Below are 23,568 nucleotides of genomic sequence, written 5' to 3' on the forward strand. Positions count from 1 at the left end.
TTTCAGAGTAGTTGGTAGCAGCCAGAAGTTGGTAGCTAAGGCCAACAGCTTAATTGTTGGGGGGTCATTCTTGCTTTTTGATTCTGAGTACAGGTGATAAAGGTTCCGAGATACTGTTTCAAAATCTCCATGTGTTTTATATGGCAGTCCAAGCTACATTGTCATAAAGAAGTATATAGTAGTCCCTTAGCATACTCCAGAGTGGGAGGTGGTGTTGGTATTGAGCTTTGTCAGCCAACCTTTTAGAGTATCCTAGAATTTGTGCTTGTTTTTTTTTGCTTCTTCTTCTGTTAGTGTTGTGCCAAGACACAAACTAATGACAACTGCCACTCTGGGATGCAAAATTTCCATATTGACACCCTTAAAATACAAACACATTTCCTAAGCGTGTACACTAGGGGAAAACTCAACTAAATGTTCAGTGATTCTATCAAATTCTTTTTAACTGTCTGTGATACTTTTGCTTTCTAACTTCTCATATCATTACTTATTGTCAAGTGGAATGAATATAGAGGCTACTTTTTGCATTATAGTCCTCACTGACTTAGAGGCATCAGAAAGTAGCCTTTGTCATCTTCCTTGCCCTTCTTCCTTCCCTCTCTTCCATGTCCTCTTACAAACATGTATTGACTTTGTGTTAGACACTGGAATAGGCACTTAGAGACACAGAGAAAAAAAGTCACAATTTCCTTCACTTGAGAAGCTCTCGGTCTGTTGGGGGAGACAGACAATTACAACACAAAATGATAATTTCTATGACATCAGTTAGAATATGGAGCCATGGGAGGAGAGGGGAGGAAATGAGCTGTGGGTGGGAGTAGAAAAAGCAAGAATGTTGCTGAAGGCTTCCCATACCTGAATTGTGCCTCAAATGGTGAGCAGTAGTCATTCAGTTAAATAATTCAGATACGGCTTATCCTGGGGATGGTTTATTGGAAGAATCCAGAACTTTGGCAAGTCTATTGATGATGAGGTAGAGACTAGATCAGGAAGAGTCTTTTATATAATGCTTAAAAGTTTGTGTTTGATTCTGAAGTAGATAAAGAACCATTGAAGGATTTTAAGCAGGGAATGACATGTTATCCCCAGGGAAAACAGTGAGATGATTAAAGTCATTTCTAGTCTTTGGAATAAAAATAACAGTAGATACCTAGTGATTCAGGAAGGCACCTTTTAAATTTTGTCACCTTTCTAATCAAACTGCTAAAGGCTTCCTTTCTACTCTAATGGTTCCTTTTTTCCCCAATTGCATAATGTCTGTATTTTTAGAACTTTTCATAGTCAGGTACCACCTACTCATCTGATCTTAGTTCCTCTGCTTTGTGACATGTAACTTTCACTCTAGTCAGGTTGGTGTCCTCATCAGATATTCTAAAACAGAAGGAAATTTAGGTGTTCGCTGGGCAGGTCTGTTTAGTACATAAGTAAATGCAAGAAGTTAGAGTATGTATTTATTGAGCCCCTACTATGTGACAGGCATTTTGCTACACACTGGAGATACATTGGTTGCCATATCCAAAACTCTGTGTTCACAGACTAGAGGGCCATAAGTGCCTATTCCAGTGTGTGACACAAAGTCAGTACATGTTTGTAAGAGGATGTGCAAGAGTAGGAAGGAAGAAGGGCAAGGAAGATGACAAAGACAAAGACTAGCTTACAGACTAGAGAACCATAATAGTGCCATTCTTGGAAAGTAGAGGGGAGAGAGGGCGAGAAATACCATCTGAGTCAAGTTTCTGATTATGGGCCTTTGTGCATTCACTAACTGGAGTGACAAATACATCTCACTTCATTTCTGGTATAAAATATATCCCCCCTTTAAGCACCCTCCAACATTTTCTAAGTGTATTGGTGGCAGGGGTTATACCTTATGTTCCTTTAGTGGTCTAAAACTAAAGGTTATTTAACATATTTATGTGAATTTTTGTTTCCAATATTCTAATATAGCTAGTCAATTTACATTAAGTTGACTTTTGTGTTAGAGGATAACAAGGTTCACCTCCAGGCTCATCTCTTAGTAACTGGTGGTAATTTTCTTGAGTGCTGCCTGGAGAAGAATTCTGAGGCTCTATCTGGGTTTAATGGGAAATAGAGTAGAATAGAATGACTCCAATTAACAGTAAATGCCATCTGCCAGGAAGGAAGAGTAGAAACACATATTTGCCAACATGGCTCTAAGAGATTGGAGAGTTTGCTATCCAGGAGTGGCCAGAAGGATCATCTGGCAAACTTCTCTAGTTCATGGTTTTTTTGTTTTGTTTTGTTTTGTTTTGTTTTTTTCACTATCTATTGACAAGTCCTGTCTTGGAGAGCTATGGCCTACATGTGCAAGTTCACATCTTATTTCTTTGCCTGGGTCTGTCTATGTCAAGTCTGTGGTCTAGCTAGGCCAAGTTCTTGCTGCATGAATTTAGTAGAAGTCTAGTAGACTCTGTGAGGATGATAAAGCCTGCATCAGCAAATCATATTTCTTGTGATAGACTGAGCCTTTACAGTATCCTAAATACCCTACAAACTTGACTAGCTGAAATTTTTTTCTGTGGGATATAGGAACATATGGCCACCTGTCCATCATCAGCTTTTTTTTAACTGCATAAACATCCTAATAAATTTCTTCTTGAGAATAAAAATGAGACCTTCACTGTAATTATGCCCAGAATTAGAAATCTTTCTCAACTTCTTACTTTTTATAACTGAGAATAAACCTATCTGATTATATCCCTCTCAGAAAGACTCCATCAGACAAATAAATATTTGTCTAAGTCTTAAGTGCAAGTGGTAATGACCTGTGTTATTAGCAAGGCTGTTGGGCTGGCACATATGGACGTTTGATTTATGGGGGCAGAGTAACTGGTTCACAGCATGTGGCCTCCCCCTCTCCCTCTCACACCCTCCCACTCCCTTCCCTACCCCCTTCCCTCCCCTGCCCTCCTCCACCCCCTTTCCCCCAATGCCTGCATGTTCCAGATACTGGATGCTTTCTTCAAAATGAGGAAGGGACTGAGGACTTTGCTGGTTCAACATCAACTCGCCTGGATTTTTTCATGTTACTCCAGTTTCCTTTATGTCTCTTTATAGACTAGAGGTCTATAATAGTGCCATTAGAAGGAGCCAAATGTGGACGTGGTTCTATTAATGTAGTGGTTAGCATGTTTGCTTTACACGCAGAAGGTCCTGGGTTCGCGCCACAGTGGAGCCATGGTCCATAGTCTGCGGCCATGCCACCCTGAACAAGCCTGATGTTTGATCTCGGAAGCTAAGCAGGGTCAGGCCTGGTTAGTACTTGGATGGGAAACCACCTAAGAAGAGCAGGTGCTGTAGGCATAAATAATAATTTTTTAAAAAAAGGAGCTAAATAGAAGCTGCATCATTTTCTTGGCCACCATTTCACAAATGGAACCATAGATAAGAGATTATCAACTGGTGGTCCCTGGTGAGTTCCACCTACCAGATATGTTATATTAGACCCACAACATATTAGATCACACATTTAAAAATTTTAATTAGCTGCCAACATTCTACTACTTGTTTCAACTTTATCTGGAGTCTTTTTGACCTTTATTTCAAGCCTTAGAATGTAGACATTTTTTGGCTCCTGCCTTGCACATCTGAAACTCAGTTCCCATTTTCTGTCTCTGGTGCTTAGTTTTTATCTTTGGGGGATCCTGATCATTGTTAACAGAATATAAAGCATGAAAATGGTGGTATGCATGGAATGTAGCAGTGGGGACTTGGGGCCCCAGGTTGGATGTCAGCTGCAGCTCAGCAGGCAGTTAGTTTATTAATCCCTGTTAGCAAGACTATAGATGCAGATGTGGCTCCGGCTATGCCAAATATTAGGTTCTTCTGACTTTGGAAGCTAAGAGGACCATCTGCTGCCACATTTGTGCTTGGACTTCACTGTTGGAGTTTGGTCAGTGGTACACTGTGATAGAAAATGATGTTAATGATAATGAATCCTAAATCTGTGCAGATGTATGGTGTGTGTGTGTGTGTGAGAGTGTGAGTGTGTGTGTGTGAGTGTGTGAGTGTGTGTGAGAGAGAGAGAGAGACAGAGACAGAGACAGAGACACACACACAAAGAACAGGGCAAAACTAGCATTAGGCATTTATATATATTATAAATGCCACATTAAGCAATTATACATATACAATTTAAAAATTTTTTATTTCAGAGTCTGTTAAATCCAGAGTCTGTCACTAGTTCCAGGCCTGTCTCTTGAGTTGTGATAGGCTTACAACTTATCCTCAGAAAGAATCTTTTCTTCCTAATGATTCAATGCCAGGCTAAACTGCCTGTTGATTTAGTTCTGGCTTTTCACAGAAAATAACAAAATTATAATGATAACTAGCATTTATTGAGTACTTAGGGAGGGCCAGAACTGTGTAAAGTACTTCTGGATTTGATAGTATCATCTCATTTATTTCTTACAACCTTGTGAAGTGAGACTTGTTATTTACATTCTATAGTTGAAGAACCTGAGTCTGAGACAAGTTAAATATTTTGTCCAAGGTCACATAGCTGGCAGGGGTGAAGCTGGACTCAAACCCTGGCTGGTGAGACTGCAGAGGCCACGTTCTTACCTGGTATTGCCATTTGAGTCCAACAACTAAGTAAATGAAGATATAAGCATTTTTTGAGCAGCAGGATAGCTAGGTGCTATTTCAGATTTTAAAAGCTGTAATGCATACTTTTTGCTGATAAAGTGTTTGAAGTCTGTTGAGAAGACAAGACCTGTGCTTATTCAAAGACAGCAAGGTCGAGGATTGTGAGTGACAAATCAGTGGAGCCAACAGTTCCTACGAGGGGAAATTACAGCAGACCAGAGTCATCAGTTGCCTGCAGGACAGAGGGGAAGTGGGGGAGAGAAAGTAGGATGTGTGATTCTGTGGCAACCCCAGAAGCATGATTCTTTCACAGTACTTCTTATTTATTTACTCTAAGTAGAAATGTTACACAATAATAAGATTAGTCCAAAAGTTTATCTAGAAGCTACACCATCCTGGAGCTGCAGAGAAAAAGCTCATTTCATTATTATCTATTGTCAGAGGATTAAATTTGGGTGACAGAGAAATCTGTCTTTGTCTTTTACTTGTTGTATATGAACTGCTCCAAACATAGGTATAAATTTGAAAAGCTTTATTGGGATTTATAGTCGACATTGTTCCACATCAAAGCACCCTGACACTGGCTTCTCACGGTTCTGTTTTGTCTAACCTATACACTTGAGAGGCTGTCCCCTGGCGTCCTGACCTTCAAACATCCTCCACTGACCTGGATCGGAGCAGAGGTGCTCAGTCATGAAGTCATGGACCTATAAATTATGGTCTTGTAAGTCGACCTGGTTGTTTTTATTGAAATTGTCCTATGTGTAGACCCACAGAGAATTAAAGGTGCTTTAAAAACAAGGGGATAGAAAGGCCAGATGGTAAACCTCCTATTCCTCAACAGGAGAAATTGTACCAAGAAGCCATCTGGACACTGCAGGGCACATGCCCACACTCCCCCCTTCCCTCTAGTTCCCTCACTGGAGTGCGTAGGGATGTGGCATTTACAACAAAATACATGGAAATATGTTCTCAGAAAACAGAAAACAGAGTGGCCTGGGATGAGATGGATGAGGGCGAAGAGAAATACTTCTGTGAGCTGGGACCGTCTCCCCATTAGATTCACCCTCGTGGACTTGCCATGTAACATGAGCATCGTGGAAGAGTTTAATTGTAAAAAGTACGTCATGTAAATTAGAATAGTCTTTTTTTCCAGTTAGGGCAGGTGGTTTAGGCAATAGGGAAGATAGCTTTGTCACTGGCAGGCTATATCAGGATTCTAAGTTTATCAAATGGCAGGGATCAGCCAGGACCGGAGCAGCCAGATAGGGCCCGGAATGGGTTTGGATATAGATCCTGGTGAAGGGGCACCATTTAAAGAGATTGAGAGGAGAGGACGGCCCTATAGCCTAGGAAACCCGTGGGACAAAGATGTGGAAGTTCTACCACCTGAATTCATGCAGAGGCCTCCGAGGTGACTCTGTGCGGGGAGGAGTAGGCATCTGTGAGAGAGGGACATGCCAGGTGTGATGGTCTTTGAACATCAGGAGAGAGCTGCGTGTGGGTTTGTGCATGACAAAGGGGTTTCTGTTTCCTGGGTAGGTATAGGCTACTGCAGAGTCTAGAAGCTGCCATTTCTTGCCCCAGTGCAATCAGAAAGATCTGGGTTCAAGTCCTGGCTATGCCTTTAATGGGCTTTGTGATCTTGGTCATACCTATCTTCTCTGAGCCTCATTTCTGTAAAATGGGTCTCATGCCACCTACTTTACATGCTTAATGTAGATGATATACAGTAGTCTTTTTAAAGTGCCTGGCACATCGTAGGCACTCAATAGGTGACAACTATTTTTATTATATTGTTCTTGCTACAATAGCTTGCCTTACTCCTGGTATTGTTTTGTGCTCCTCTGTATTAAAGATTATGGAGGCATACAAGTACAGTTCTGAGAGAGTCTGTCTTAACTCAGAGTTTGTCCTCAACTGTTTTACTGTCTAGCCTTCTGAGCGGGAGATGTGAGTCCAAACAGCAGTTTTTATAAGCTGTGGGTAGAGTAGAAAGACCAGCTTGTCATTCTTTGTGACTCTACTTCTGCCTCCCAGGCTGTGTGACATCTTCTCCCATGGGGAGCCATTTCTACTTTGTCTTTAATTGCTCCTCCTTGGGGTAACTTGTCAGCCAAAGCTGCTTTCCGTCACTCGATGCCACATCTCTTTCTAGTTCAGTTGTCAGTTGGGGACTTTGATTTAGTTGAAAGTCTGATTTTACAGAGAACACTGTACCAGATGCTAATTTACCTTGCAAGGAGGTCCAGTAGGGTTTCTTGCCTTTGCATCCTACTCAAGGTGCTGGTACATTTCTACATGGCTGTGGCCATGGCCCTACACTGGGAAGGTGGAGAAGACAAGGGAATGAACAAAATAGAATGCAGAGGTTACCTGAGTCTTAGTAAGAAAGATGTGGAAACTGTATATGTAGACAAGTAATTTCAAGGTCAGAGAGTAGATAGAGAGCTCACCTTCAAAGAGCTTTTGAGAGAAGTCTGGTTATCTTTGGCAGTTTCTGGCCCTTATTCTTCTGTCTGTCTCTCTGGAAATCTGCATTCCAGTTACTCACTTCTGTCCCAGCCTCAGCCGTGTACCCTTCTCACAGAAGACTTCCCCTTCACAGGACTCCGCATCTCTTTAAAAGACTTTTTTTCTTTTTTTTCCCTCTCGCCTCCTGTAGGGATGCCTGAACTCTCTTTTCATTTATTGTTCAATGGAGCCAAGCCTCAGTCTGTCCCTTTGGGATGAGGTATTGCTACGCATTAATAATTAACCTTGACAAGGAGCTCCAGTCGTAGGCATTTAACCCAGTGTAGAGGAAGCCAGAGTTCGGTTATGACAGAGAGATCTCATATGCTGGGGCTTAATAGTTGTGGTTAGAAAGGAGAAGCTGTCAGTCATTAAACTTTTATTATTTGTTTTCTGGTTCACTCACTTAAGTGGGTGGCCTAAGGATTCTGCACTGTTTCCCATTTGCTCATGGTCAGTCCAGTAGAAGTATGATGTAAAATTCAGTTTTTGAACTGGGGAGTTGAACATGCGTGACTTTCCACATAACGTTAGAGAGGCTTCAGGGCAGCTGCTCGCAGGACCTCGCTTCTAGTGTTCACAGTGGTAAAGCATGTGGACTCCGGAGCCCAGCACCTTGGGTTCAAGTGCTGCTCTGTCACTTACCAGCACTGTGGCTGAGGACTGGTTCCCTAACTACTCCCCACGTCCTTTTCTGCATCGGTAAAATGGGGGGAATGATGGGGATATTTCAAATGGGTGTTGTCAGAATTAATGAGATAGTAGGTCTTAGATTCTTAGTATTGTGCCTGGTAGTAAGTATTAGTATCATTATTTTCAGTATTATGGACTATAGTTAGGCCCAAGGACAGGGTCATATCACAGGTGAGGCATTTTCAATTTTTTGTCATTGGTGATATGTTAAAAGGCAGACAGCGCTGTTCGATTCTCTCGACAGGGGAGAGAAGGGGAGCAGTTGTACAGCTGGATGTTAGGGATTAAAGGATAGGTACTGGAACAACTCATCCAATTAACTTTTTATCACTGAGATGGATTGTAAGACTTAATTCCACACTTAAGTCTTGTTATTTTACTGAAGATGGAGTTGATAACACAGCCTTCTCTGGGCTGTGAATATGATGAAATCAGATTAACAACAACTACAACCACAGCCCCTCAAAATAGCTTAGAGTTTTACATCTTCGCTATGTGCTATTCCTAAGTGTTCTACATGTATTAACTCATTTCATTCTTAGAAAATAATTTCCTCCCATGTTCCTATTTTCAGAGGAGAAAACAGACCCAGATAAGTTAAATAACTTTGCCAAGGTCACATAGCTTCTGAGTAGTGAACGTGGGACTTGAACCTAAATCTGGATCCTGACTTAGAATTGGAGTAAGATAATGTACAGGACATAGCAAAGTGATTGGCATAATCAGTGCTTTAATTAGCCTTTCCCTTCCATTTTCTTTCTATTTATTTTATACTTGTGACATTGCTTAGAGATCAGAGGTCCAGGACCTATCTCATATCTCAGGCCAGTGCATTAGAATTCGGGTCTAGTAGCAGCAAAACCTTTTTGAAATTCTAACTTTGGCAAATAAGATTAATCCCTGCTTTTATGTGGATTATACTAGGTTTAGAAAGTCACAATATATATATTTTTTGTTTGTTAGGTTGTTTCATTCTCACACTATATGTATCTGGGTGACACACACAATGTGCAAAGGAACACAGATCTCTTTCCCTGCCAACTCTTAACACTTAATCATTTTCTTTAAGCAACATACCCACACAGTTAAAAAAAAAAAACATCAAATACGGTAAGGTATTGTGAAACGTAAGTCTCCCTCGCATCCCTGAATATTAATTTGACAAATCTCCTCTCCAGTGACAATTTTATAGTTTCTTGTGTTTTAAAGATGTTTTATGCATTACGAGCATATATACCTGTAACACTTCCCTCCTCCCAAACACACACTTTCTACAGTGATAGCATAATGCATGCTCTGATCTGTTTCTCGCTAATTTCACTTCGTAGTATTACTTGGAGAGCATCCACATCAAAATTGGGGGTACTACTTGGTTTTTAAGGACCATATAATTTTTCATCTTAAGGATCTGCCAATCTATCATTGGTGGTCATTTAGGTCGTTTCAAGCTGGTCTTTTACTGAGAACACTTTAATTAATATCTTCGTACATATATATTTGCCTCTGTGTAACTCAATCTCTCTTGATTTCTACTTGCAAGCTTATGTTGTATAACTTTCTGGCAAAACAAAAATTGGCCAGAAGGAGACAGACAAAAAGAATGGAAATGTAGGAGCTTATTTAGGGCTTGTGTACATCTCAGAGGTCTCTTCAGATGCTTTTTCAAATGCTGTGTCTCATGTTTCTCATAATGTTTCAAACTGTTGTATCCTGAAGCCTTGTCTTGGGCCTCTTTCCTGGGTGCCCTGTGAGCAATCGATGGTTACTGTTAGCAGCTTGATTCATGTGGCACTTGTTTGGCTTTTGATAGGTTGTTTATAAGAATAATGACATCCGTCTGGAGCTGTCTCGCCTGGCCCGGATCGGAGATACCAAGATGAAAATCTACGGTGAAGTTGTTTTCAAGTGCGAGAACGTGGCCACGCTGGACCCCATCAACTTTGAGACCCCAGAGGCTTATATCAGCTTGCCCAAATGGAACACCAAACGCATGGGTTCCATCTCCTTTGACTTCCGCACTACTGAGCCCAATGGCCTGATCCTCTTCACCCATGGCAAGCCCCAGGAGAGGAAGGATGCTCGGAGCCAGAAGAACACCAAGGTGGACTTCTTTGCCGTGGAACTCCTCGATGGCAACCTGTACCTGCTGCTTGACATGGGCTCTGGCACCATCAAAGTGAAAGCCACTCAGAAGAAAGCCAACGATGGAGAATGGTACCATGTGGACATTCAGCGAGACGGCAGATCAGGTAGGAAGAGGCGGCGTAGGTCACTGAGACGAGATGGAAGCTTTGGCTTCTCAGTTTGTTTCCCAGCTTTATATTTTTTAACTTTTGCACTCGCATGCTTGTTGATTCTTTTGCTGTTCTCTTTAATGATTGTTGTAAGATTGTTTTTTTTGGAACAAGACACCTGTCTCCTCAATGGCTCAAATTCTGCTCCTCATCTACCCTGTCATTCATTGCACAGTCATCTCAGTGATAGCTCCAAGACCCTGGAGCTAAGGGTGGTTTTTCAAGTAGCATTTCCACAGCTACAAAGCAACTGTCATGTCACTGATGTGATGATTTTTCCTCTCTTTTCTTCTTCTTTTTCTTTTTCTCATCACCATGGGAACCAATTGTGACATCACAGATGCTGCATTATATGGTTACTCTGTAAGATAAGCTTTACTGTGCAAGGGTTTATGCAATAATACACCCTTCGATAATTGGCAAGAGCCATGTTGCAGGGAAAAATTATGACAAGAAAGGAAAAGGAAAATTGATTTTTCCTGAAGTCATATTCAATTTAAAGCCTTTCTTTGGTATGAAAGCCTATATTTCATTCTTTGCTCAGACCTCAGTAACTCTCCCTTCCTCTTCCTAACCTTTTACATTTGGTTTAAATGGCTTTGTTTGTTTCTGCAGCCGCAGATCAAACAAGCTAGCCCTAGGCAGTACATGGCCACTCTGGAATAGTAACAGAGAGAGGGAGGGAAAAGAAAACCCTACAAATAGTTTGGAGCTTTTGAATGCCTGAGCCGTCTGTTAGCTTTCCTTGTGGACCATGTGGCAATGAAGGTCACATTCTGTGCCATCAGAAAGGACATTTAACCTGGAGTGATAGTTAAAGCATTTGAATTTTACACGTATTTCCCGATTCTCCATTTAGGTAGTATTATACTCAGGAAGGGTCTTGCTGTATTTGCTATAGTTTTTAAGGATTCACTCTCCGGGTAAACACAAAAAGTCTTCTATTTGGAGATTTTCTTTCTAGGTGAATTTGGCCAATAATAGAAAGAAATATGTACCCCTCCCCCCAAAGGCTGTAGCCAGGAATGGCTTTTCTGCATAATTCCAGAGCTAGAGTGATGATGGAGATGAACAGCATTGCCCTTTCAGAGGTGCTGGATGGGTTCTGTGCAGAGGGCAGATGGGTGGCAGATTGCAGCCCTAGATGGCTTGTTGCCCAGTAGGATGCTTTATTGATTGTCTAAGATCTGATCAGATCCAAGAGGCTCCAAATTAAGTGTACTTTTGAGCAAGAATAAAGTTTGTATTTTTTTTTTTAACAGAAAAATACACAAAAATTATTTTTTTTCTGGAGGCTGTATCTTTTTCTTTCTCTCTTAAGTTTAGCCTTAAAATGTCAGCAGGAGTGGAGCCATAAAGCTGTCTCAGAATTATAAAGGGAATGCTCTTGTTGGTTTTTGAGACCATGCATTTGGGTCTCTGAAGGCGGGTAATTTTTGATGGGTTTCGTGATTGACTAACCTAGACCTTGTCACAGCTTAAACGTTACCTACCTGTGTCACAGGCAGGCTAGAACCCATAAAATTACCATTTATCTCCTTCTGTTTATTCTCAGTGCTAACTGCTTTTTCAAGTAGAGCAGTTATTTTGTTTTGTTAGAACTATCAGTGAACCCAGCTTTGACAGATGTGTTTGGATTTCAGAAGCCTTGAATTTCATACCTGGGAGCTATAACCTTGGCCAGTACTTTGAAATACTGATAAATTTGATCAAAACCTATACATGTTTACCAAGTAAACAGATAATTGTCCCGTGAAAACAGTGTAACATAAAATTTTAACATGATCTATTAAACGTCATTTCTTCATGAGGATATTTTGTAGTATGTTATTTTGAGTTATAAACCTATTCTAAAATGAATAGTTATAAAAACGTCATTGTACCCGAATGTGGTGCCTCTTTCCTTGCTCATCCTGAAGCGTGTGACTGAGAGGTGATATAGAAATACTTTTGTGATCACTCTCCAGTTGGGAGACTGATTTTTAAGACTTGATAGGTGCATTCAAAACAGTTGTGGTCACACACCCAGCAGACAGATTTCCCTCAGGGTGTAATTCAGGCTCCAGCATTTAAACTGGTTCTGGTACTGTCCTTATTTGGCAGTAGATGCTCCTCTCCTTAGGTTGGGGATCAAAGAGGGTAGTTCTATAGATATGTCGAGGGTAAAGTGTGTAAGAGAGAAGTTACAAACCAACTCATTTGTGAAATAGTGGACATAGGAGCTCCTATCTGTTTTAAGGAAAAAGTCCTCCCAAAAGCATATAAAATACTTAAATCGTGGCCAGGACATTATTACTGTTACGTAGGTTTTTAAAAGATTAAAAACAACAACAAAAAAAGGCAAAGGAGAGATTTCTCAGGGAGAAAACTTCTAGGAAGAGCGCAGGGGAAGAAAGCTGTTGGCTTAATCCTCCCTGAGGTCCTTTATGCTCTTTCTACTCCTCTACCCCTGTGTTGACTTTGCAATTTAGAGTGTAGGTCACATTGTTAATCTCAGCTGATTTCAGTCCTCAGGCCATATCCCCTTCATAGTTTAGAGAATTGAGATTCAGACAGACGTGAAGGCTGGCTGATGGATGATGGTACGACCCAGTTATCTTGGTACCAATTAAACACTTTAAGAATACTAAATAATTTTTACTAAATAATTTCATGGCATGATGTTTATATATCACCATGATTTTACACTTTAGGAAATTGAGCTGTAAGTGACTCAGGGACCAGCCTTGGGTTATTTTCACCATTGAGGACTAGAATCCTTGTCCCCAAGTTCCCAGGTCATGAACCCAGTCTCTCTCTGACCTTGTATCCTGCTCACGGCCCTTTGCCTTTTCTGCCCTAGCCACAGCCCCGCCTCCCGCAGGTTCTTCGTCGGTGTCATTCCCTCTGTCTGGCATGTTCAGACTGCTGGACTCTGCATGGTTGGATCTTTCTCAGCATTCTGGTTTCAGCTCACCTGTCACCTGCTCAGAAAGGCCTTCACTGACTATACACTTTAAAGTGGAACCTGTGGGCTGCTGCTGTGGCACCCGCTTTACTCTCTTCCTGACCCCCGCCATTAGCTAATTTCTCTTGTTGGGTGATGTGTTTAGTTTCCGTCCCTCTGCTCTGGCACATCAGCTCCACGAGAACAGGGATGTGCCTGTCAAGTTTATCTGTGTGTAGAACCATACCAGAGGCAGAGCAGGTGTTCAATACATGTTTGTTAAATAAATGAAGAAACATGTTCCAGTTAAAATTTATCAAAGGCAATGCCCCAGATGTTCACTGGCAGGCCTGGTAGTCAATGCCAGTGTGGAGGGTATCGGTGCATGGAAGGCTCCATCCTTTGGGGGTGGCGAGCCAGTGGTGAAGACTTAGGTGAGCACTTACAGAGCCCTTACTCTGCCCCAGGCACAGAGTAAGTAGGATTTTACATGTATGAGCTCATTTAATCATCATATCAACCCATGAGGTGGGGACAGTTATTTTCCCATTTTACAAATGAGGAAACTAAGGCCCAGGAAGATGAAGTCTCTTCTTCAAGGTTATAGCTAGTACACGGTAGAGCTGGGATTTAAACACAGGCAGGAACTCAGCCCATATGGTTTGCGACCTCTCAGCCAGAACTTCTAGCTAGAGAAAGGACATCATACTAGGTACTAGGCCACTGGGATGGCCTGTCTCCTGTGGGTTAGGCTGTATTACCTGGCAGAGATGGGAACCACATTACCTGCATTGTCCTTTCCAGCATGTTGCAGCATTTTGTTCCCTTGCTTGCATTTTTCTCTCCTGGTCCAGTGACACTAGTCTCAGAACTCACCTGCTGAGCTCCTTTCATTTGGTTCATCGACTGGCAGCCGCATCTGCAATGCCAGGAAGCTGTTAGCTCACTCTGTTTCTGTTCTCCCATCGCAGGTACCATATCAGTGAACAGCAGGCGCACGCCTTTCACTGCCAGTGGGGAGAGCGAGATCCTGGATCTGGAGGGGGACATGTATCTGGGCGGGCTGCCGGAGAACCGTGCTGGCCTCATCCTGCCCACCGAGCTCTGGACCGCCATGCTCAACTACGGCTATGTGGGCTGCATCCGCGACCTTTTCATCGACGGGCGCAGCAAGAACATCCGGCAGCTGGCGGAGATGCAGAACACCGCGGGCGTCAAGTCCTCCTGTTCACGGATGAGCGCTAAGCAGTGTGACAGCTACCCCTGCAAGAACAACGCCGTGTGCAAGGACGGCTGGAACCGCTTCATCTGCGACTGTACGGGCACCGGCTACTGGGGAAGAACCTGCGAAAGGGGTAAGTCCGCCCTCGTGCGAGGCATGTTGGGTCCGAGTGTGTGTGACTGCTGCAGCTGTGTCCCTGGACGGACCTCCTGGTGCTTTCTTTGCTACCACAGGTGCTCCCTTTGGACCTACTTGTGCTTTCTTTCTTCTAGAGAAGTGTTTTCGTGGGTTTATTTCTTTCCAGATCGTACCATTTCAAGCTCTGGATACATGGATTTGTTTGACGAAGGCTGAGTTGCAGAAAGGGAACATTTAGAATAAACATTACCATGATCATGATACTCTTTTGATTAAGTATCAGACATCTATTTAGAGAGGGCGAATACATCTCTTTTGAGATTCTGGATGAATTAACCAAATCTCTGTTTTAGTTATTCATTTAACTCATGCTTTTTGGTGCTTTCTGCATGCTAACTCTTGGGTTAGGCTTTAGAAATACAGGGTTGAACAAGACAGACCCAGCCCCGTTCTTGTAGAGCTTGCTCCCTTCTTGAATATGTAGCCATTACTAAGTAATATTAAAGGTGACACGTTTTATAAGAGGCATATGATATATTCGTTAAGAACATGAACTCTGGGGCCAGACTGGGTGAAAAATCTGTCCATCATGAAGTGATGTGAACCTTATCAAGATAATTAATATCTTCGAGACTTGATTCCCTCATCTGTAAAATGTGAATAATCAGGTACCTTCTTCACAAGATATTGAGGATGACAAAGTGAGTCAATAGGTTCCTGGACTACGGTAAGCATTTAATGAGTACTGGTAATTGTCGCAGTCATAATTATTGTCATCGACTTCATTAAAGGGAAAGTAGAGAGAAGTTTGGGAGGCCTTCCTCTGCAAGGAAGGAATATGCAAGCTGAGGCTCGAAATATGAATAGGGGTTAGATTGGTGAGGAGGCGGGAGAAAGGTGTGTGTCCTAGACAGGAAGGACTGTGTGTGTCAAAAGATAGAGGCAAGAGATGGCCATGGCACACTTGAGGAACTGGACAAAGTCTAAAATAGACTGGAGTGTGGAGTACCGTGGGGAGAAGTGTAGGGGTGGTGGCCGGCTAAAGAGCTGGGGAGCAGACACCGGGGGCTGATGGATTGGAACAAGCCAGAATGCTAGAAAGAGCCCCTTTCTATTCACCACTTTAGCATTTTACATTTGCACTGAATTTACAGTTTGGGTAAAGGGCAGAGGTAAAGGTAAACAAAAAGACATCAAGACAAGATTCCAGTCTATAAGCCATATCCAGATTGCAGCCTGGTTTATTGTTTTAGGTGCCAAGCATACAGAATCAAGCTGGCGATCCATGGGTTGAAAGTCTCTATTTTATAGAAAAGAATGATCTGCATAGTTATCAAGTGTTTCCCGAGGACATAGCTTTAGGGCTTTGAGGATACTGCATCTGTAATAGGTAGCTCCTGTCCTCAGAAAGCTTATCATTTATTTAGCTGAGGAGTCGAGACATCTATACAAAAAGCAGTAATAAATAATACAAAGCAGTAGCATGGGCTCCATAGCTGGACCAAACTAGGAAGACATGGAGATTCAGAGAAAAGACTGTTTTGAGGAGGGACCTGTAGGGTCTCATTCCTAGAGACTGCCAGTGGCCAGAATTGTCCAAGTATCATAAGTCTGGTGATGAGGACATATCCTGGAACAGGAACTAGATGATCAGTCAAAATGTTTTCAAAGAGTGGTTTTTGTGAGGTCATCTATATTACTAGTTGTGTTTCAAAAGAACTGCAAATGTACCTTCTGTTGGACCAAAAACAAGATACAGGTCTTTGGAGTGCAGGAGAAAGAGCCTTCTTGGGTCTAATGGAATTTAAATTCAGGTTCATTGAATTTTCAGAGTAGCAACAACCAGAATATGAGCTAAGATGAGGAGGCAGCAATCTGGAATGGAAATGGGCTACATGGGGCTGACCAGTCTGTCAGACTCCTGGACTTGACAAACCTTTTTGTAAGGTAGACTACCCTGTTGCTAGTTGGGGAGAGAGAAAGGTCATTGGACCTCTGAGATGCATGAGACAGTTTGGGTATTGCTAGGGTATTGCAGGTCTTCCACCGTCTATGAAGGTAGTATAAGAAATGAAGGTCACTTTAGACATCTCACTTCTTCCTCTAGGGTCTCTTCCTAACTCAGGGGCCTTATGGTTGCCGAAGACGGGCAGCAGTGACTGTAGACATCTGTGTAAGTTGTCTCTGCATTCACCTATTCCAAGGGCAGATCAATGAGAGTTGGTCCAAGATCTGCTAAGTACAGTGAAAGTCACTGCACCTTTTACATTGTCACTTTTGACTAGTCATTAAAAGGCAGCTGATTGGGGATATATGGGGGACAATTATTCTTGGTACAGTGCAGCCAAGAGTCATCCATTCTGGCCAAATGGGAAGGAGCCTAGCAAATTTAAGACATTTGATCTATACATCGCTCAAATTCCAGACGGTTCAACTGATTGTTTTGTTCCCCCACTAATTGTTTTTTGGCCCCGCATTGTTCCTGACAACATGTTCAGAATGAATCAGTGGAGTGTAAAAATAATAAAACTCCACTCTTCTAGCAAAGAAAATAGAGCTTCCCAATGACATTGTTTTTCTTTATTAAACCTGATTCCTCAGGGGGGATGCTTTTGAGTAGCTTTTATTCATTTTTCACACATGCAACAGACATTTATTGAAACCCTAGTATGTTCCAGGCAGTGTATTAGATATAGGAGTTGCAAAAAAAACTGACACAGCCCCCGATTTTGATCAAGGAGTGTATATTCCTTCCAGCGAAACAAAGGGAAATGTGGGAAAAGTGATAACACATGGCGGACGTCATGCTGGAGGTCTGTAGGGGAACGGTGGGGCGCAGAAGGGAGAAGCCATGCCTGTAGGGGAGAAGTGATGGTCGGGTAAAGGAGGCCCAAGGCTTCTTGGGTTTTTTGGTCTCCTATTTCTAACAAAATGATGACCTCTCACTACCTGTCACCCTCAGTGTTCACTATAGGCGCTTCTAAGAGTGGTGAAGGAAAAGTCTTTAAGATTGTTTGGATGGAAGCGTGATCCCCTTTGGATCAAGGAATGCTGCCCCACCTGCCGTAACACCATCAACCTGGTCACTCAGTTTATCATTCTCTCTTAATTTTCTTCTAGAAGGATTAACCCTGAGTCTAGAATACATCATTTGGAGTAAATGTGATGTCTAAGACAGTTCCTAAGGCAGCATGTCCCATCTAGCCCAAACCGAGTCCTATACTTGGGCTTCATAGTGGGATCAGTCCCTTGATATTGCTAGCCCATATCAGGAACAGTAGTGACAGAAAGAGGCACTTGTTTATATAAAATGGAGAAAGCATAGGTAGGATGCTGAAAACTGATATTCAGAGAAGAAGCAGAGTTGGGGATAGCTCAGGTCAGACAATAGATCAAAATAGCCCAAGAACTCAAACAAAGTGAGCAAGCAGATTAGTCGAACAGGCAACTCCCAGATCAAAGTTGTCAGCCCAAGACAAGGGAGTAAAGTTAGGGAACTAGGAAATATATGAGTATATGAGACTAAGGTTAATTTTCATGAGTATCTTTCTCTTAGAGTAAAAATGGATGACTCTTGCTCATACTCTGAAAAGAGTGCTTCTACTGCCTGTGAAGATGAGCAGCTCTAAATCTTGACATATGACAATTGGCTTGATGTCGTATTTAGATTTTTCAGCATGATCTGATACTATTCTAAGAAGATGTAGCTATATCTACCCATCCCAGTTGTTCAGTTGTAGCTATTTTGGTTTGTTATTCATAGTGAAGTGGGAGACGTCTCCATGACCTAAAAAGCAAAGGCCTGTTTTAGCCACTTAATGCCAGTCAGTTTAGTTGAAATGCTTTAATCTTCTGGAAGTCCACCTGTCATCCTGTGAAGTCCTCTTGTACAGAGGAAGCATTCTAGCTTGTCTCTCTAAAGAAGATGTGATCAATTGACCTGCGACAGCATAGGCATCTTCTTGCCAGTATAGCCAGCTGTTTAATTCACTTGGTGGGAGCCATTTGTCAGTAGGCAAGGATATGGATTTGATTTATTTGTGGACCATCAAGCTTCAGTTTGAGGCCACTGCAGATTCTACCCTCTTCCCTGGATGGTTTTTTGCTGAATGTTTGCCATATATTTAGCAAGAAAGAAAATAAGACTCAGTGAAAGTCCATCCTATGATGAGAAAAATAATCTACAGTGCCACACTTAGAGTCAGGATGGCCTAGTGGTTAGTGGCATGAATTTTTAGAGTCAGATGGAGCTTGATTTCTGTGTTTCTTCTGTCACTCACTAGCTAGGTGATTTATAACAAATTTCTTTCTTAATTCTGCCAAGTCTCAGTTTCCTTATCTGTAAAATGGGTACATTAATAAATACTTACTAAGTACGGTTTTCTTGGTTGCAAGCTACCAAACGGACTGTGAGTAACAGAGTCAAGGAAGAGGATTCGCTGCATAATTACCTAGAGAGGTATCAGTCGAATGAAGATTTCACTAACTACATCTTACAAAAGGAAGCAGAGCACCTCTGGGGGCCCCGAGGTACTGTGATTGAAGTGATTCATCTCTCTTGAACTGCAGGTTCTGAATTTTTCCACTAACAACTTTTCTCATTTTCAAAAAAGAGAACTTCATTGCCCTAATTTTTTTTTGTCTGTCTCTTCACCAGTGAGCTCTGTCCAGGTGGGCAGTCACCTAGAATGGATATGAATGATCATCCATACGTGTGATCATTTCTATATATATAAAATCTTACTGTACTTTTTCCTTAGTGCTCTTTCATGGGTAACCTCAGGGTACCCTGACCCATAAGGCCATGTCTTATTATAGATGTCCAACCACGTGGACATATTTCTGTCTGATAAAAGAAAATATTTCCTGGGATTGTAGAAAGTAGATGCCTTTGATGATATTAGTTTGCAGAACCAAGAAAATATGATGGAGGGGGTAAATCTGCTCTTCTCTCTGGTTCCTGGGATTTCATTCATCTGACACAAGCACCAGCTGAAAACCAAGAGCGAAAGATATTTTGAGTTCTCTCAAATGACTCTTATTCCAATAGGAAAAGAGGGCAGGCAGCAGCTGCTCCCCTGCTTCCAGCTCAGGGACTTCCCTTTCAGCCAGCCCCTCTGATGGCTGCGGTGTGCCCCTGGAGCAGCAGCAGCACGTTCTGCCTGGGAGGAGTGAGATACTGCCTACAGATGAGGCTGAATGCAACATTTGGATTCCACATGGAAATCATGACATCAGAAAATAGTAGACTTGGTAGATACCATTGATGTTATCTGTACCTAATCCTTGTTTCAGTAGTAGGTGAGGAACCGGAAGCCCTAAGAAGTAAACATGACTTTAACTTAGAGTAACTGTAGAATGATTAACAGTCATGATTCCTGACTCCTAATCCATTGCACTTTCCGTTACACTGAACACACTTTCCTCTTATGCTGTAAGGTCCTACCGTAAGAGGTTCTACTGTAAAGCCATTGAGGGAAAAACAGTGCATATCTTTGTTTCCCCACAGTCTCTAATACTGTGCTATATACATGCTATGTAATTATTAAGCATTGGAAGGGCCCAGGCCTCTGTCCTGAGTCTCCTCTTGGCCTGTATATGCCTTTTGGTAACCTCATCCATTGCCATGGTGTCAGAGACCTCTACATGTCAGTGACTCTCAAGTAAGATCTGCAGCCTGTAACTCTCTCTGGAATCCCAGATTTCTATATCCACTTGTCTATTTGACATCTGTATTTGGATATCTGATAGGTATCTTAATCACAACATTGCAAAACAGAAATCTTGAGCTGTTGTTCTTCCCTGCCTTAAACGTTTTTTTGCTTTTAATGTTCCCCATCTCAGTAAATGGCATCACTAACATCCTTGGGATTTTCCTTGATTTTTCTCCCATCTCATTCAGTCTGTCTCATTCATCTGTCAGCTCTTCATCTAAACCCATCCTATATCTGTTCACTTCCCTCCCTTTCTACCACCATTATCAATCTACACTAATCTCTTTTTTGGACAATTGGATAGCATGTCCTATGATTATGAAAAGCTGAAGTTCATTTTGTGCCTTTCTTAGAGTATTAAAGTTAGATTATTAAAATATCTATGTACTCAACACATTAATTAGCTTTAGTTTTTATGGCTTTTGGTCCCCCAAATTATAGGAAATGAAGCTCTGATAATTCTTTGGAATTAATGTCAACATTGACTTAGCAATTCCATAAATGAGTATCTAGCTCTTCTCTGTACCAGGCTTGGTGAGCTAAGTTGGGAGGATATGCATTTGTGGAAGTCGTGGTTTCAGGTCTTCCATGAACTCACACTCTAGTGAAGGGGATGGAGATGTAATCTGCAAATTGCAATGCAATCTACTAAGGGCAGTGATTCAGGGAGTAATTATAGGAAAGAAAATATAACAATTAGAAAGCAAAATATGTCCAACATGATTTACTACTTTATAACTGGTTCCAGATCCACCGGGGTCTGCTCAGACTGACTCAGTGATATAAGGACAAAAGAAACCCTGGCTTCCAAGGTCAAACATAATAATACTGGTTGCTTTCACTGGTTCCAGTGGCATTGAAGATCTTCCCTATTCACCAGGGGTATCCAGGCCCTTTATTTAGATATGTGACCTTGAGATTCTTACTTGGATCCTCTGATGTCTCTGTTATGCAAAAATAAAATGAGGCAATTGGGTTTCATGCTCTCTTAGGGCCCTTTCTGTTCTAAACTCTGATTCTCAAATGTCATCAGCTTGGCAATGTCTCCCTTTATCCCGAGACAAGGGGTAAAGGTGAGTGAAGGGCAGGACAGGAATGTGAGTCCTTGTTCCTTGCAGTCTGCAGAACTGTCTGGGTTAGGAGGCTGGGTTTAGTGATATCAGCACTGCAATGAAGTTGTCACCTCTCTGATTCATTCATCTAAGAAAATGAATACCTTGGTGTACTGGGAATACTTCAGGCCCATGATATGTAAGTTTTAATTGATGGATTAATGAATATAACCTTGGATTTCTTAAGAGCATTAAAAGGCTGTTTCCTTTTAGGTCCATTGTTACCCACTTTTAATGGGTAATGACATGTATCAGAGAAAGGGGCTTCCCAAGAAATATACAGTTCCTCAACATCAACCAACATGTCTCCATTTTCTCTAATTAATTGATGTTTGGGTTATACAGATGTATTTCCGGTGATGACCATGGCAGTGCTCAGATTCAGCCTCTTTTTTCTCTCCCTGTTTTCCAGATTTCCTTTTCCATGGGCCCAGGGTTGTATGAGCCCAGGCAATTGTCCCATAGGCCATGAACCCTTCCTAAGTGTTATTCCACCAGGTCAGGGTCTGAGATAACCCTCATCACAGCTGCTCCTGTTCTGGAGTCTTGATGCTCCAGGGGTTCCAGAAAGACAGGCTAGGGGCTTTGGAGATCTTTGAAAAATCTATAGCTTGGGCTGTGTTCAGCCTGAGAAAGTGAGGGTCAGCACATTGGGGCAATGCATGAATGCTGCTTAGAACTGCATCGCACCTGCTGTTGACCACGGTTCTGTCAAATGCAGGGACATGGCAGCCATTTATATTGCCACTCTGTACCTTTATCACTGCCTTTGCTAAAAGTTGTTTAACTGCAAAAAGACATCTGCCCATTATGGGTGCAATCAATTGAGATGCTGCTAAATTATGAGAAACAAGTGCTTCACAACTCAACACAAGAAGATGTCATGGCCTTTTCTAGCATCTCTGGTTCCACATGTCTTTTCATAGATAGATAAATTCTTCCTTTCTCTGATCTGGATTAAGGGGAAAGGAAAGTTAAGAGATCTGCTATTTATTGAGAAAAATTATGTTTCTGCTCTATGTTAAGTTTTTAATATACACTGGGCCATTCAACCCTCACATCTGTTCTGAAGACCGCATAGTATTATTCTTATTTTCTAGTTGAAGAACTTAAGGGCCGCATCCATTCATTCCAAAGACCCTGTTGAGTACTGTGCACCAGGGGCTATGTTGAGCCCTTGGAATCCAAAAGCATTGATTGTGACACTCCTCATAAACATGTCAATATATTCTGATATCTGAGGAAGGTGGGACACAGATGCAGGGAGAAACATCATGGACAGCATCACATATTGGGTGACACAAGAGCTGAGGCTTGGTGGAGTAGCAAGAATCTCCCAGGTAGACCAGGCAGGAAAGTGTTTGATGCAAAAAGAACAGAGATGCAAAGGTGAATTCGGTAAATGAGAAATGTTCCTTGTGGATGGATGAAAGCTGAGACTTGGAAAGCGAGGAAAAGGAATTTTAGGGGACACTTTAGAAGGTGTAGCTGGAGGAGTGGAAGGGCAAGATGTTGAAGTATCTCGTTTGCTTTTCCGACAAGCTTAGCCCTTATCTTATAGGAGGCATGCCATTTCTATCAAAGGGACAACAAAGTCAAATCATTTTGGCAGAGGGCGGATCGGACATGGGAGGCAGTAGGCCAACAGACCAGTGTGCATTATTCAATTTGCATTTGTGTTATTCTGGGAATGAGAAATAAGAGCCCTAACTGAGGTAGAAAGAATAAAGGTCACTTTTTGGGGACACATCCAATAGATTTAATGGGCAATGTTGATAGGATTTAATAACTGATTGTACTCAGCTAAAGAGTGGATTAGAACAGGGGTTTGACCATAGAAGCCTGTTGTTTCCTTCCTGTACTACTCAGCCGTCTCGAGTCAGTTGAAGATCCTGGGGAGGAATGCGGAGGGGTGAAGTAACAAGGGGATGTAGCTAGGAGTCGTTTACACATGCTGGCCCCACTCTGAACATATGTGACTTACTCTCGGTCCGTGCCTCAGTTTCCATATTTACCACTGAGAATATCAACCATGTCTGCTTAATTGGCTTGCTGGGTCCTTCCGTTAGAGTCAAAGTGTGCTCACACTGGTAATAAGCCAACCTGCCCCTTTCCGAATCTAGAATTCAGTAATTCAAGATTGAAAAAATTATCTGACTCGTGTTTTTATTCTAATTTTTTCTCGTGTTACAGAAATGACCAGATATGATTTCTGTGTTTAAATGTATGATATAGCTTAGAACTTAAAAGTGGGAAGGAAGGTTCTGGCAGAAGGGAACATACCAAAGCATGTTTTTCTTCATACTTCAAATGGTTTATATTTGGAGTCAAGACAAAACTCTGGTGT

At 42.0% G+C, this 23,568-nt stretch overlaps 1 protein-coding gene and 1 pseudogene across 2 annotated transcripts in view; both read left to right on the forward strand.

Moving 5' to 3' along the window:
- NRXN3 (neurexin 3) overlaps positions 1 to 23,568 on the forward strand; it is a 1,427,156-nt gene that overhangs the window by 410,463 nt on the left and 993,125 nt on the right. For both annotated transcript variants that reach the window (XM_023528800.1, XM_023528802.1), the window contains 2 exons: positions 9,626 to 10,064; positions 14,007 to 14,390. In XM_023528800.1, coding sequence (XP_023384568.1) covers positions 9,626 to 10,064; positions 14,007 to 14,390 — 823 coding nt within the window. The remainder of the gene's footprint in view (positions 1 to 9,625; positions 10,065 to 14,006; positions 14,391 to 23,568) is intronic.
- Positions 3,209 to 3,324, forward strand: LOC111737906 (annotated as a pseudogene).

The sequence above is a fragment of the Pteropus vampyrus genome, unplaced genomic scaffold (assembly GCF_000151845.1).
Source record: "Pteropus vampyrus isolate Shadow unplaced genomic scaffold, Pvam_2.0 Scaffold32, whole genome shotgun sequence".
NCBI lineage: Eukaryota > Metazoa > Chordata > Mammalia > Chiroptera > Pteropodidae > Pteropus > Pteropus vampyrus.